Raw genomic sequence first — 15,603 nt, forward strand, 5'->3', positions numbered from 1 at the left:
GCTCGACCATGAAAGGGAGGCTAGTATTTAAACCATGCTTAATTTTTTATTTTGTCTTTATTTTGTGGAAAATAAATAAATAATTTTTCACGATACAATAGCGACGATTATTATTTTTAAAAAAACTTTTTGTTAGGCTTAACATCGTTAAAAATTCAACGCAAAGCGACGCACAACGGAGAAAAATTTCAACATGGGGTAGGTTAATAGCAATATACTAATACACTATACTAATAATGTATTTTTTCATACTTTTCTGTTATCCGACCAATCCCAGTCCCCAATTAAGTCGGATAATCGATACTCTACTGCAGTGATTCTCAAAGTGGGGGTCGTGAAAAATATTTGGGGGTCGCTGAAAAATTGATGCCAGATCAATTTTTTCAAATATTTTATAAATTTACTATGGATTCATGTTTAGAAATAATAGAAATAAAAAATATATAAAATAATTTTTACTTAAATAAATTGCACATATAAATAATAAAAATAATATAAATATTTAAATACGAGCCTAACCCCCTCCCTTCGGGATGTTTTTTGACACATACTTATTCTTCAGGGGTCCTTTGAAATTTTTAAGTGCAGAAGGGGGGTCGCGATCCAAAAAGTTTGAGAAACACTGCTCTACTGTATATGCTCTCCACCTCAAATTGGTCCCTGTACATCATACTTTTCCTTTAATAATAGAGTCGTGCTGGTCATCTATCTAACACCTTTCGAGGGAAATTTTTGAATTGAAATAACATGACTTCTGGTTTGCATCGGAAGTTCTTACATAGTTAATCGGGGCTTCCTACCCCTAAGATTTCCATATCTAGTCTTTCATCTAACTCCGTTCTCGAGGTTAAGGAAAAACAGATGGACGGACGGACGACAGTGGGAATTTATAGGTCCACAATTTTTCAAATTGCAGCCCAATAACTTATCTATATAATGTATATATAGATAAGTTAAATATTCAGACATCCACAGATCCCCTGCTGTCAGGCAGATATGTAAATGGTTCATATTCCATTCGCATATCCATTCGGGGATCATGGGCAGTAAGTATAGGCTAAAGAAAGTATCGCACAGATGTCATCAGGATGACACATGGTGCAGAGTTGGAACTTCCAGCGGGAAATGGTGATGGGATGCCACCTCAGCAAGCAATTAGTTTGATCTTTTGCAGCGCGTTTTGACCTACCAAAGTCCACTTTTGGCAATGTTACCTGGAAACGAGAAATAACTAGTGACTGTACAATGCCGCCACGTTCGGAAGACCTCGTAACTGACTGAACGGGAGTAACGATGGCTTGTACGAGTTGTGAATGCGTCACGCTCATCGTCCGACAGTTGCTCAGGAGAGTTAATACATCCAGTTACATCAAAAATTTCATCCGTGACAAAAGCATAGAACTCTGGGAAACAGACTGGAACAACTCTACAACCGGTAGTACTACTTTCAGCTTCCTCCCGTCCATCCGGAAGAGACAGAAGTATAACTACATAAACCCAACATTTTCCTTAACACAGTGCTTAACAAGCCACGGTAACCTACCATCTTACCTTCACAGGATAGGGAAGAGAAGTAACGCACGTTGCAGTTGCGACGACTCATCTTACGGAGACACATTCCACATCATATTCGACTGCCCGAAGTACGAACCTGATAGGAAGGACCTGAAAGAATACTGTACCTCTCATGGACAGGCTTAGCCGCCGAATCTGGACTATCTTTGTGCACATAAAGAAAGCTTCAATCTTTTCTCGAAATTTGTCGTTGCCTGCACTTCTTTTCGGAGTGACTTTACGACTTTGGAAGCTCAAACAGTTGACACAGACTGTTTTACCAATGTGAGATGCTGGTATGTCATCGATGGACTCTCTGTCATAATATGTTTCCACTTCCTCTCTCATAGTGCAACTAGCACTGTTATCATTTTGACTCTGTAATTTCTAAATTTAATCTAATTATTGTAAAGTGCAAACAGCATTGTCTTATTCTGGCTACTTTGAAACTAAAATTTTTATGTACGATGCAATTACCACTAGTTAACACTAGTCAAGTCGACTTCTTTTTAAATTGTAAATTCCATGTATCTAACATCCAGTTTATTCTTTATATTATGTGTTACCTTTCAAATGTCTACTAGACACTGTGGAATAGCCGTTACCCTTTTAACTGTCTTCATTATCACAGTACGACGTTCACTATACTCCAGCCATCTCAATACTGTTTATCTTAATATTATTGTAAAATGCAACTAGCATTATTTTAATTAACAACAAAACTGGTTACCGACTACATCGATATATTTATATTACTCTGTGTTCTTATAATATTGTATTGTGTTCAAATTGAACCAATCTCTTGTCGGGAAAAGTACTCCCGTTTTATATATAGTGTTAATTCTGTACACATTTGTATTCTATTGCATCTTGTTTTACTTGAATAAATGGCGATGCAGGCGCGCGTGGGGTCCCTTGGGGACCTCATGGTTGCTATTTTCACACCTTCCTATCTTTCTTTGTTTCTTCTTCCGCCTAACTTCTCTTTTCTTATTCTCTTCTTTCCGCTTCCAATAGGGCTAAGTCCGATGCTATGTACGGATGGCCCTCTTTTCTTTTAATCCAAAGTCCAAAGTCGCTCAGGAGGTCTCAGTCTCACAAACCATTGGAATATCATTAACATTAGAACCATACAAAGGGTTACCATGGACCAGCGACGGCATGCAAGCTCTTAACATCAAAGCATTGAATGAACAGTGGCGCCTATGATAGTGCTTGGAGCGTCGTTCTTGGATTGCAAATTAATGGAAGTGAATGTTATGCATCAATGAATCGCGGTACATTATCTTCCGGTCGGATAGTTGCATTTGAATTTGGCAATTGCCTGGAGAACGAATTCTACACGACTGCGTTGTCTCAATAGTGAATGGCATGGAGGTATTTCTGTTGAGAAGGATAAGGGCAATGAAGTCCACCCTCATCGCCGATTTATTCAGAGACATTCTGGTTAATATGTTATTACCTGCCATGTACAGGTGTTTTGGTATGGCTTCATAACTCTATCAGCAATACCGAGCACCCTGCCATATAGCATGCAGTTTTAAGGCGTGGTTTGAAGAGCAGAACGTTTGCAAGCTAAAATTGGTCAGCCTAAAGTCCAGATCTTAATCCCATCGATCATCTCTGAAATGAATTGAAACGCAGTATCATTGCGCGGCCAACATGCCCGTCATCCACTCCAACGCTATTTTCAATTCTTGAGAAATGCTCATACATCCACACAACTATCGGAATTTGGTTTCTGTGCAGTGATTCAGGCCAAAAGGCAACCTAACATTATATTGAAAAATGTTTAATAAAAGCTGCTTTCATCATCTATGCATGTCCCAATACTTTTGTCAACATAGTATGTGTATATGCATATATAATGTAATAATTCGGAAGACCTCGTAAACTGACTGAATGGTCACGATCGGGAGTAAATTTTGAAAAAGTAATTTTGAAAATGAATAAAATAAATTTAATCTACAGTATTTAGGATTTATTTTTCATCCACTTTCAAAAGTATTTAGTATTTTCTGGTATAAGTTATGAAGTTTTAAATTTATGGTGTTTTCCCTGTTGCTTTAATACGTTTTGTTTGTTGATAAACGAATAAACCTAATTGAGCATGATACTTTTCTCGAACGAGATTTTTTTAGACAAACAAACGCGTAAATAAACCTCGTAGAGCCTGGAACAATGATATTCAAACTGAAGTGCTAATGGAAATGAAGTTGGGCCTCGCAATTGTTAATACTAATTTATGCCGTTTTGTTTGTTCTTTGTTAGCATTGCATGTTTGGTAAAGATTTTCGGTTGCACAATAATAGGTTATTTTTAAATTCAAAATAAATTGAGAGTAATATTAAGCCAGAATTCATAGTTTCGTGTTTTGAAAATTATGCCATTTTATAAAACTTCGTTTGTACCGTATTGTTCCGTTATATCTTCATTTGTTTTATTGGATTCTCAATAACAGGTAAAAATTAAATTAATTAATTCCACATATTTAAAGGTTTGAATTTAAATGGTGGATTTGATTGATTGTACCAGTTTTTTTCCATCGAAATTTATTAATATCCACAATAACTTATACTCGTAGTTTCCGTAGCTTCCTGTTCTTGTATTTGTAATTCTGATTAGGCATGAAGTTACTTTAAAAGAACTAATCACACAGGAACTTCGGACAAATAGTAAAAATAGACTTTATTAATTACAGGAATAGATATGCATTTCAGGTGTTTTCGCCCCTCGTCAGTCTCTTCGTTACAAATATCAGAGACGAATGATGTCAGAGTTTCGTCAGAATTTCGTCGATATTGAAATTCTGACGAAATTCTTTACGCGCGGCCTCTACACTGCTATTCTTGTAATGGCAGTGTAATGGCAGTGTAATGGCGATTTGATCGCAAAGGCACGATGAGCACCACTCCAGTGCTCCATGATTACTAAATGGGAAGATGGTGATAGCAGGGCTTTACGAGCATACGTCGTTAATTAAGTGCTTCCTGCCTACCACGGCTACTGCAACACGTTTAAAATTTTCCGTTCTTCGGAGTCATCCTCTATTACCCATCCTAGCTATAAAACTTTGAAAGCATTGATCTAAATTATTTTTAAATCTGGATTTCAGTAAGAAATTATTAATAAAGATTTAAACTTCTATATGAACAACTCGCATTCAGGTAAAGGTATACTTCTTTATGTTTTTAATGATGGTTATTGGACTGTAATTTGAAAAAATTGTAGACCTATAAATTCCCACTGTCGTCTATTTGGTTTTCTGTCTGTACTTCCTTAATCTCAAGAACGGGATTAGATAAATGAAAGCCGAGATCAGATACGGAAAGTTTAGGGGCAGGAGGCCCTGATTAACTATATACGAAATTCCGGTCAAAAAGTTTCCCCTGAAAGGAGTTAGATGACTGACATAACTCCATTGCCAACAAGAAAAGCATGATGTACAGAGGCAAAATACTACTGATTTGAGATGGAGAGCGTATATTTAAAATTAAATAAATTTAAAATGTGATTAAAAATTGCAGCCAGATATTGTGACGATGTCACAATGAATAATTGCTCGTTAATTTTACTTTTCCTCAATAATTCATGTATCATCTTTCACATGTCTTCTTCCATCCCGTTCATCTGACATAGACCCTTTCGGCTCAGGGTAACTCACGCCTACTCTTTCGCTGCAATGACTATAACATCTGATTATTTTGTAAATATATTCGTCATTGGATAAAATTCAATAATTTGAATATAACACAAATAAATAAAGCATGTGCACTGCATATATAAAGACTAAATCACTTAACTTTTCCTGATAGAGTTGCTTTTACCTCTACATTTAGAAATTTTTTCTTGTACTGTACAGTACAGAAGTGAATTTGGAGGTGATTTAAATTTAAACGTTTGTTTGTAACAGCAGTTGTTTCTATATATTTATATATATATAAAACTTCTGTTGTAAATTAGTAGAATTCAAAGCTGAAAGTAAAAATTGTTCTCTTTGGCTTATAGGCAATAAGAAAGTCAGGCCTTCTTCATAAAAAAAAAACAGCATAATTTTGCTTATGGTCATTTGAACCCGGACCTTTTTTGATGGTAAAATGGGAGTACATCCATTACATGGAGTCTGTCTACTCTATCATAAATAGACGATTCCTCTCGTGTAACAACGCACTCACAAGGAAATTTAATCCTTTCCTGAGCATAGCGAGACAAATGTGTGAAGGACACTGAGTCGTTTCGTCTTTTGAGACTCTGGCAGGTCGCATTTATTTATTTGTGTTACATTCTTATGGCCGAGTTGCTTCGCAGCCCTTTGCACAGTTCCGGACGTCAACGACATTTCCAGACACAAACTTCTGATGCTTGCAGTTATTTCTTTTCGGACGGCATCATCCAACTTCAGCATAACGTCACTCCTTGCAATCCATCGTGTTTCCTCATTCCTTTCTTAAACTCAGCACGCCATCGTGCAGTGATTTGGTACGACAAGCATTGCCTATCGTACACTTCACGCTTCCATGAATGAATTTTAGTCGCTTCTGTTGTAAGAAAATTAATGACATCGCGTTGATCAGACTTCGAGAGTTTGATATGGGCACTGCCATCTTTAATTGCATGATTTATTGCGAAGTCATATTTAGCATCAAATACACGGCATTTTTCCAAATGTAGAAGTCATTTTCATTGGCTGAATGTATGTTGCGAGAAACAAATGATGCCATCTCATTAATTTCGGATCACAGCCAAATATTTAATGGTTAAACCGTAGCTTTCTCTGGGAAAGGATATGGATTGATATAAGGATAGGTGTTTGCCTGCGCGAAAATCCATCACGGTCATTACAAAACAAAAGCATTGAAAAATGAAAATAAAGAACAAATTGTTCTTTGGATAAAGGATATACCGTCCTTTCTTGTTTTAATAAAAGACAAGGACAGTTTAGCTAAAATAAAGGATTGTTCTTTGAAATAATGGACGCCTAGAACCCTATGCATAAGCAACTTTTACATAGTAAAAGGCCATGTGACGCTTAATGAGAGATCGGGCCAAAAAAACAAAAACATGGGATTTTTTGTAAATTATACATGAAATTCGATTAATAGTAATAATCGAAGTAATAAAAGTATCTTATATAAATTGCATTCAGTTATAATCGCAGAAGAAAACTAAGAAAAAAATATTTGTACTATAGTTATTTAATTTTACTGAGAATTTTGATGTTGCATCTCGTTAATTACAATCGGCAGTTCGCACACATTTCCAAGTTTAGTACGGTCATTTGAAAATAAAACACGAATACTACCGATAACTACAGTATTTATATTTATCATTTACAGCCTTATGATTTTTGTTTACTGGATACGTGGACTCAAGTAAATTATATATGACGTAAATATGTTTAAGGATTTAGATACTATGCTGGCCATAGAAAAATTCACGGAGGGCCTCAGGTTACACTTACTTGGCCTATGAGTTATTTCTGGATTGTTTAACAACTCAATTCTGGCATGTGTTAATTACTTTAATGTCATTTAGCGTATTCTTGTCAGTAATTGATTAACTGTGTCGTATTGAAAGAAACATAAATTTATATATTTCTGAATTTATTCTAAAATATAAAATTGTCATTTTTATATAAAACCCTTGTCAGTTTTCTTAGGTGGGTTATATTTTGATTATTATAAAACATGTATATATATAATAACATACTACAGTGCTATTAGCCTATTTGATATATACTGTATATTGTTTATTTAATGACATTTTTGCTATTTCAACATCTGATATTTGCTAATCTATACGCAAAATAATAAAACATTCAGTTAGTGTTATGTACTTTTTTGCATCTGAAAAATTTCACTTATAATAATGAAACCTGCTTTATCAGAATTCTATTGAACATATTAAAAACGAAGATTTTTTTACTATTAATTATAACATTACATAGACTATGTGTATTTAACTACAGTACTATCATATAATTCCAATGGAAAAAATAATCTGCTTTCAGGATATGCAAAATCCTCGTGAAAAAGTTATAAACAGAAAATTAGGGTCGTTGAATCGATTTATTTCGTAATTGAGTGTTACGAGAGACTTTCGCCTATACCACAACTGAAAGATTGTGGTATTTTCTTCGATTTTGTAACACAAATGTACATTTGAGACTGCAAGAAAAATTTGACCGACCATTTAAAAATAATGTCAATATCCCGTTCTTGCTTCTCATCCAACTCGATTTTCGTTATTCTTCTAAAAATTTATGAAAGTAAACGTCTTGAGAAAATACGTGGAGAATAAGTAGCGACATCTCTTTACGAACGTAAATACTAACTACCGAGCAGCTAAATCGAACTTTAAAATAATCTGAGCCAATTTTAATTCATTAGACTGACTCACGAGATGAATAAAAAAAAATCCAAAGTATTCTTTTCTGATATGCAAATTTCCAATTTTAAAGTGTTTAATGTGTTTCTTTTAACAGATTATTTACAATTAAATGCAAATTTACGATTAAATTATTTTTCTATAATATAATAAATAATTGTAGTCTATAATTATTTGCATAAATAAATTCTTTTTTAATATTTAAATGCGTCGCCTTTAGTTTATAATGATCTTTAACACATAAAAACCCGTTCAGGTTTTTATTGTCCCTAATTATTCAGTAACGATGTTATTATCAATAAAGTTAATTGGTCGACTGCTTTTAAGAATGTACATTTTGACTTAAAGGCTGGCCGTAGAACAGCCATTAAATTAGGTTATAGTAATCTAACTTGTGGTTGGCCCGCAGCTATTAACATTAAAACGATTGCTTTGGTTTCTATCTCGAAAGACCCGATATCGGCGAAAATTTTCGATTCGTTATAACAAATCGCTTCTAGTTTGTAATTAATAATTGTACACATCAGTAATTAATAAAGTTTTATTCATAATGTTAAACCTTGAAATCGCAGCGTGAATTATTAAATTAATGAAGTATCTTCATCTATTGACCGAAGAAAATGATTTATTTCGAAGTGATATACGTTGCTATACAATTTTTCAAACTTGCAGAATCTTACAAAAATCCCATTCATATACGTTAGTGTATATTTAATTAGATTGTAAATTAAAAAAAAAAATCTATTGATTTTATGTTTTGACAAATTGTATATCGCATCCATCAAAAGCGTCCATTATAAATATATCGAAAATTTGTTAGTTCTTAGCATTTTAATTATTATTTGATGTTATTTTTCTTCATTTTCCTCTCGTTTTAATTGAATGTCATTAGCAAACTTTCGTCGCCTTTAATTATCTATATACTTTAAAATAGATATAAATAAATGAAATACTGATCCCTAACTCAAAGGTAAAATAATTTTTTTTTTTCTTTTTCGTTTCAGGCAAGTATTTGTGATGCATTTCCAACAGTCGAATAGGACCGATTACGAGAATTTAAAACTATTATGTCGATGTTTTGGACTTTTTTATAGTTCTCATCAAGCACCTCGAGGATTACATAATAATATGTTGAGGTAAGGCCCAACTAGGCAATTTATTAAATGGCTTGGTTGGTTGATTCCCTACAGGGTTTAATTCTGTTTTTCCTCAACTTGTATTTTTTTTTTCTTCGTCTCCCACTTCGTTCGATAAATAAAATCAAGATTATTGGACACTCTTGTCACAAAGAATAACTTGAATATATATATATATTTTCTGTTGGTATTAATTCATTCTTCTCTGAAGATTTTTATGTTACCAAAAATAAATTTTATTGAGTTGTAGCTTTTATATGATGAAAAGGTAAGTACAGTTTTTCGGTTCGCAGTGTCAACAGAACAATGAATTTTTCACCGACCGATCTAAAGAGAACCAAACAGTTTGGGTTGTAAACGCCCAAATAGAAAGTAGCACTTTTATTTGTGAAGAATCCTATTTCTTCCCGACCAAAAGTACATTGGCTATGTAACTTACATAGAGGAGAAATAAACCGAAACAAGTCAAACAGAGACAAGCTTGTGTAAATAAGTCGGTTTTATTTTCCTTTCACTATCAAACAAGTAAGAAATTTTTCGAATTTCTTTAAACATATGGCATTCTAGTGTATCCAATTGAGGTGAAAAAAAATAATACTTTTTGTTTAGTTATCTTCGAATAGAAATCTTTTTCGTGTATTTTTATAAATACAATTAATAAATCAAAAAGATTTTTTAAAGACGAAAATATATCTTCGAGGTTGCAACTTTCTCTATTTAGGAAAGTCACAAAAGATGTAACGGGGCGTCACGTACTTGTTGTAATGATACACTAATGAGAACATGGAAGTGACAGGTACTTTCCTCTATTCGAATCCAGACGCATTAGATTTAAAGTGAGATTTATGTGAAAAATACTAAATTGTTTTTATGATATCGTATATCGCAATGGTTAAATCTAATAAAATTTTAATTTGTTTATGAAAATCTTAGCTAAATATAATGAAAAATTACTGATTAAACAATTAAAATTTTACAATAGATAAAGCAACCCGATAAATGCAGCGAGCTATCAAAGTCTGTTTCTTCTAATTTGAGTCAATAAACTTAATTAGAAAAGTTAGTTGTACTGTACTTAATAATCTACTACCTACATATTTTCTGATGTTTATTTAATAATAAACCAATACATTTTTGGATAATTAACATTATAGAAGATTTTGTTTCCCTATTCATTTATACCATTTAAATTATTTTCACTTCTGCAATTGCTAATTACCTCATTTCTACTAAGTTATATACTAATACACTATTCATATTCATTCCTATTCATTTATAAAAGTATATATATATATATAAAATTGTAATGATTAAAGTGTGAAATAAATTTAAATTGATTAATGGCTTTACTTTTTGTTGTTAAGAAGTTTCATAAGTATCAATTTAGCTAAAAATAAAAAAAAAATTTATATTAGCATATATTCTAATGATATCGATCGCTGCCCATTCGCATTTATAAAGATTGACAATGATGAATGATTTATGATTATGTAAAATTTTTTTCTGTTAAAATTTGATATATGAAAGAGAAGAAGATAAGTATTTATAGAAGATTGGCATCTTCCTTATAACACTTATAAATCCTTGATATCTCATATCCATATAATGTTAAAAATTGTTAGAGGAGTTAAAAATTTGTATGCTATTAATACAAATTACAAATTATGTTCATCTGTTAAGAATAATTTAAATGTTTTAAAAAACTTAACATATAATAATTAATATTTAAGATAAATAGTTTTAAAATGTTTTTTTTATATATATATATATAAAGATAAGGAGCTGTTCCTCTTTAAAATTTTAACTTGGTTATTTTTTGAAGTCACCTTATGCATTTCTAAATTCTATGACTAATTTAATTAAATTTTTTAATTCATTTTATAAATAATTAACTTTATTTACTAATTATTATTATTGATTCAAGTTCCCCCAATTTTCCATAATTTTCGTCTTAATTTCGTCTTAATTTTATTTATAAAATGAGCTAAAGTTATTGTATTGTTATAGAATTATACATGTTAATATTAATAATTTACATAGTGAAAGTGCGTTACTTTATTTTCAACGTTGAGACTTACACTTAATTAATCTTTGCTGAAATAAATTAAAATTATTATATTTTTAATTATAATAGAATATACTGAAGTAGTACCTCGTTGACAAAAAAGTTACGCATTCAGATAATATTGTTCACTTACTGCAAAATTCGGCATACGACTATGTCTCAATCAGGTAAGTAAATGATTATAGCTTGGTTCGATTGCACGCTAGGTAATGCTATCAAAGTACCTTAAGATTACTACTTTAGTATCTTATAAAAAGACTCAGTGGCAGAGGCTTACTGTGAGGAATTCATTTGTTCAGAATTTTTAGTGTATCTGTTGTTTGGAGGTCTTCGAACGCAAGGCACACCTGTACAACTGCAGTCAAAGACATACAATGCTGACCGAATTTGAGAAAAACCGTATTATCTGGCTTAGGGAAGCAGAGTAGCCGTTTTGCCGAATTGCTTGCCATCTGGACCATTCTGAGGTGATTGTGGAAGATGTTGGGGATAGTAGATAACTGAGAGCTTACATACGGCGGGCAGACTTTGGGTGTTCCAAGACAGACCACCGAGAGAGATGATCGTCTGATCATGAAACAAGCTGCAACTGAATCTTTGTCTATCATCTAAACAGACGTGGAAGCCTCGCTAGAGGACCCTTTCTCTTTCTGTGCCATCGGCACGAGACGAACTATAGCAAAATTTGCATGCATATATCGACCACCGTGTTAGAATGGACGATTACTGGTGAGCGCTTCAATCTCCTCTTATTCCCACCAGTGGCCGAGTGAAATAAAACTACTGAACACTGTAGTCAATAATGGATGGGTTCGCGCCTCATTATCGGCCTGATCAAGTGCTCGATAGTGAGACGCGAACCCTGAAGTTTGCTGGAATTTCTTCGTGTGTCTGACGGCTGAATAGGTCAGTTTCCCATAAAATCTTCCCAGGAGGTACCTCTCCTTGGAAGATCACACATGTGTTGTTTTTCTTCTACCATCAATCCCCTCTCTACTGATGTGCCGCTCAATAGTCAGCGGCACATTTCCGCTACTGCTGGTTTGCTGGTCTGGAGAACCAACTCGTATGACAGTTATATTTAGTGGTTCGAGAGAAATGTGTTTACTTTCATGACGACTGCGAACAGCCGTTTTTCAGAAAGAAAATGCTCAGAAAAACAGAGCTAGGATCCCCATGTTTCCGACAAGTCGCCACATTTCCTTGGCCTGCCCGGTGTCCAGATTAGTCGACTAACAAGCATTCGTGGAAAAAATATGGGATGCTAATTTCGGGCATCTACGACTATGAGGGATATGAAGCAGCAGTTACCTTGCCCGTTTGCCTTTATGTTCGATCATATCGCCGCATTATCACGCAAAAGGTACTAAAAGTTCCTTTAAATTGTTGTTGCACGGGAAAACTCTTTAACTACGATATTGTAATCACTTATTACTGTCGTCATTTTATTCGTACTAATAAGGTTTCGTACGATTCCAACGTCTCCTCTTCGGTGCGTAAGTTTTGTTGTCGGCGAGTATATCAATCAAATTGAAAATAAGAAATTTTTTTTCTGAAAATTACTGAAAATCGAATTAAATAATCGTTATAAATAGGTATCTAAAATATAATTTAGTTCGATTTGAATATTTGACATTATATTTTAAATTAAAGCGATAAAATTTTTGATTGATAAATCTAAAAGCTTAATTCCATTTTTTCGTATAAGATCATAATAACTACTAAATGGTAAGTTTCATGTATTAATCTAAATAAGGCCGAAAAGAGTGAGGGAACTGGGGCTAAAGTCCTAGGGCTCGAGCTAAAACAGGGGCCCAGATCGGGTTTCTATAATATACTTTTAATTACGAGATTGATTTATGTACTCTATTTAAGAAAAATTCTTAAAAATAGACAATACTTAAAAGTGTCTTCTAACTTTGTCTTTTGCACGCACACGAGGAAATTAACAGTTCCTCGACGGAGTCGACCTTACATTTGAGGCTATTCGTTCGCCTCGATATGTAAAATGTTAAAATCATTCCTCTGGCGACGCACAATTAAAAAATTTGACATGAAGAAATTAACACTTAATTTTCTCATGCGCGTGCAAAAGGACAATTAGAAGACACTTTTATGTATTGTCTGTTTTTAAGAATTTTTCTTAAATTTTGTAAATTTAAGCTTATTTATTCTGACAATTTTTATCATTATGTACTGTACTTTGAAATATATAAAAGGAGAAAAATAAACGTGATAAACAGAACGTCACGTCGGAAGAAGGTATATAAGGACCTGGAAGGACCTAACCCAGAATCCGTAATCGTTATCCTTAGTCCGATGTATAAAACGATAATAATAATAATATAATACGATAATAATATAAACGATATATTTTAGTATAGGTGTCTGACTCTTTTTTCTTATATATATTTTACATCTTTTCAGTTTTTTTTTTTTTTTATCATCCGCCAGTAGCGGTGCCTAGTTTCTTAAACAAAAACTTCAAACATATCAAAACCAATAATGATTTGACTCTGCCTTTGACGAATAATCTCATAAGAGAGCTGAAATGTTTTAAATTTTATATCTCTCAACAGTTTCTCTGTTTTCAAAGTCAATACCCTTCTGTCGCTTTCGGATAAATTCAATTTGCTTTATATAGGAGTCGTACCCGGGTCAAGAATTTAAATCGACGTTTATGTCTTTCGGAATATTGTGTGTTTTGATCAATAAATGAATACTTATTACGAAAAAATATACGTCTATCCGCTAGTTTTTCTCTCAATTATTTAAATGAATATTTAATGTTTCGTTTTTAAGTTCATGTTTAATTGTTGATGAATGGAAATATTTTTAAGTAACTTAATTAAGTATTTATATTAATTTGTAAGCATAAAATGTAAGTGATAAATAATTTAATTTTCAAAACTTTGAAAATCTAGATACTTACAGAAATATTTATGGATCTCTTTCTAATGCAAAATAGTATCTCATCACTGACAAAATGATTTTTTTATTTTTTCTTACTTTTTCCGGCCTGCGTCACAAATTTATTGACATATGCAAATATTAAACAAATAAAACTTATTCCAAAAGTGAAACGTGTCAAAGTTTAGTTAAATTATTACATTCGTTTTCTACCGAAAATATTTTCCCAATGTTGAAAGTAATTGTTGTGTTTTTTTTCTTTCTTTCTTTCTTAAGAGAGATTAGAAGAAACGAGATATAACCTTTCTGTTAACAGCTTAATGGATCTTGTGTTATAAATTAGATATTGGAATTGGCATCCCGTGAGAATTCAAAATGGTCATGCTAGAAACAAATGGTTCAAAATGGTTGTATCCGAGTTATCTTTTTGTATCATACTTTATTACTGGGATTATTAATGCTTTCATCGTTAGAAACGTTGCTATATATTTATATTATTAGCAATAATTATTTTATTATTTTATTTATAACATATATTACATAATAGCTATATTTATTGGCCTATAAATGTAAGTGGAAAAATAATTCTCTTTTTTAGTTGTAAGTTAAAAAGAATCATTCAACTGAAAACGATAGTTATCAGTGTTTTATAGTTTTTATTAATTATTTTTACACAATATATATATATATATATATATATATATATATATTGTATATTATTATATATATATATTATTATTGTATATATATAATTATTATATATATACAATAATAATAGTGTATATTATTTATTATATATATATATATATATATATAATAATAATAATTTCTCAATCTGATATATGACATTTTATTTACAATTAATTTTTCTCGTAACAACCAATCGACTATACAAAACATTTAAAAATTTTCATGTATTACTCTTAACATTTTAGATATTTAAGACACAGATATAAGAAATTACGGTTTATAAATACGTATAGAGGAAAGTTTAACTGAGTTAAATTAATTGGGAGTAAGAGCTTTTACGCTATTTATACACGAAGTTAATTTGAGTTAAGACGTAATCACATGCCACATCGTTTATATTTTTTTTCTTCCTTTCATTCTAAGAGGCGTGCATAAATCTACAGTATTCCTGTTAATTTATCATTCTCTACAAGCATTTTTTAATTTTCACTTTCACGATGATGGAAGAAGATACTTTACCACTCGACTTACTGTTTCTCAGCCTGACATTGATCTAGTATACTGTTAACATGTTAAAATAAATCACAAAAATCTATAGTGATGCTTTAAGGCATATTAACGATAAGTTGTCTTGTTTTTTATAGTTTATTATCTTTTATTTTATTTTTTGTTTATTTTTAACCTTTCGAAAAGTTTAATTTAATTAAATAACAAGAAAAAGTGGGCTCGTTTATATTTGTTTTGAAAAAAATAGATTTGAAGTAACTAACTAGAATCGCTATTTTGATTATTTGATAATTAGAATTTTTAACGATCGTCATCGAGGATTAAAGCTTCAGTCGCATTGACATTATTACAATC

The 15,603-nt window shown here is 32.1% G+C and overlaps 1 protein-coding gene across 3 annotated transcripts in view; it reads left to right on the forward strand.

Annotated features, from left to right (window-relative positions):
* The window catches only part of LOC136975899 (protein O-linked-mannose beta-1,2-N-acetylglucosaminyltransferase 1-like), a 98,522-nt gene that overhangs the window by 79,090 nt on the left and 3,829 nt on the right, over positions 1 to 15,603 (forward strand). For all 3 annotated transcript variants that reach the window (XM_067271064.1, XM_067271063.1, XM_067271065.1), the window contains exon 21: positions 8,946 to 9,077. In XM_067271064.1, the coding sequence (XP_067127165.1) occupies positions 8,946 to 9,077 (132 nt within the window). The remainder of the gene's footprint in view (positions 1 to 8,945; positions 9,078 to 15,603) is intronic.

Source organism: Centruroides vittatus, unplaced genomic scaffold (assembly GCF_030686945.1).
Source record: "Centruroides vittatus isolate TY-2023 unplaced genomic scaffold, ASM3068694v2 contig_391, whole genome shotgun sequence".
In the NCBI taxonomy this organism is placed as follows: domain Eukaryota; kingdom Metazoa; phylum Arthropoda; class Arachnida; order Scorpiones; family Buthidae; genus Centruroides; species Centruroides vittatus.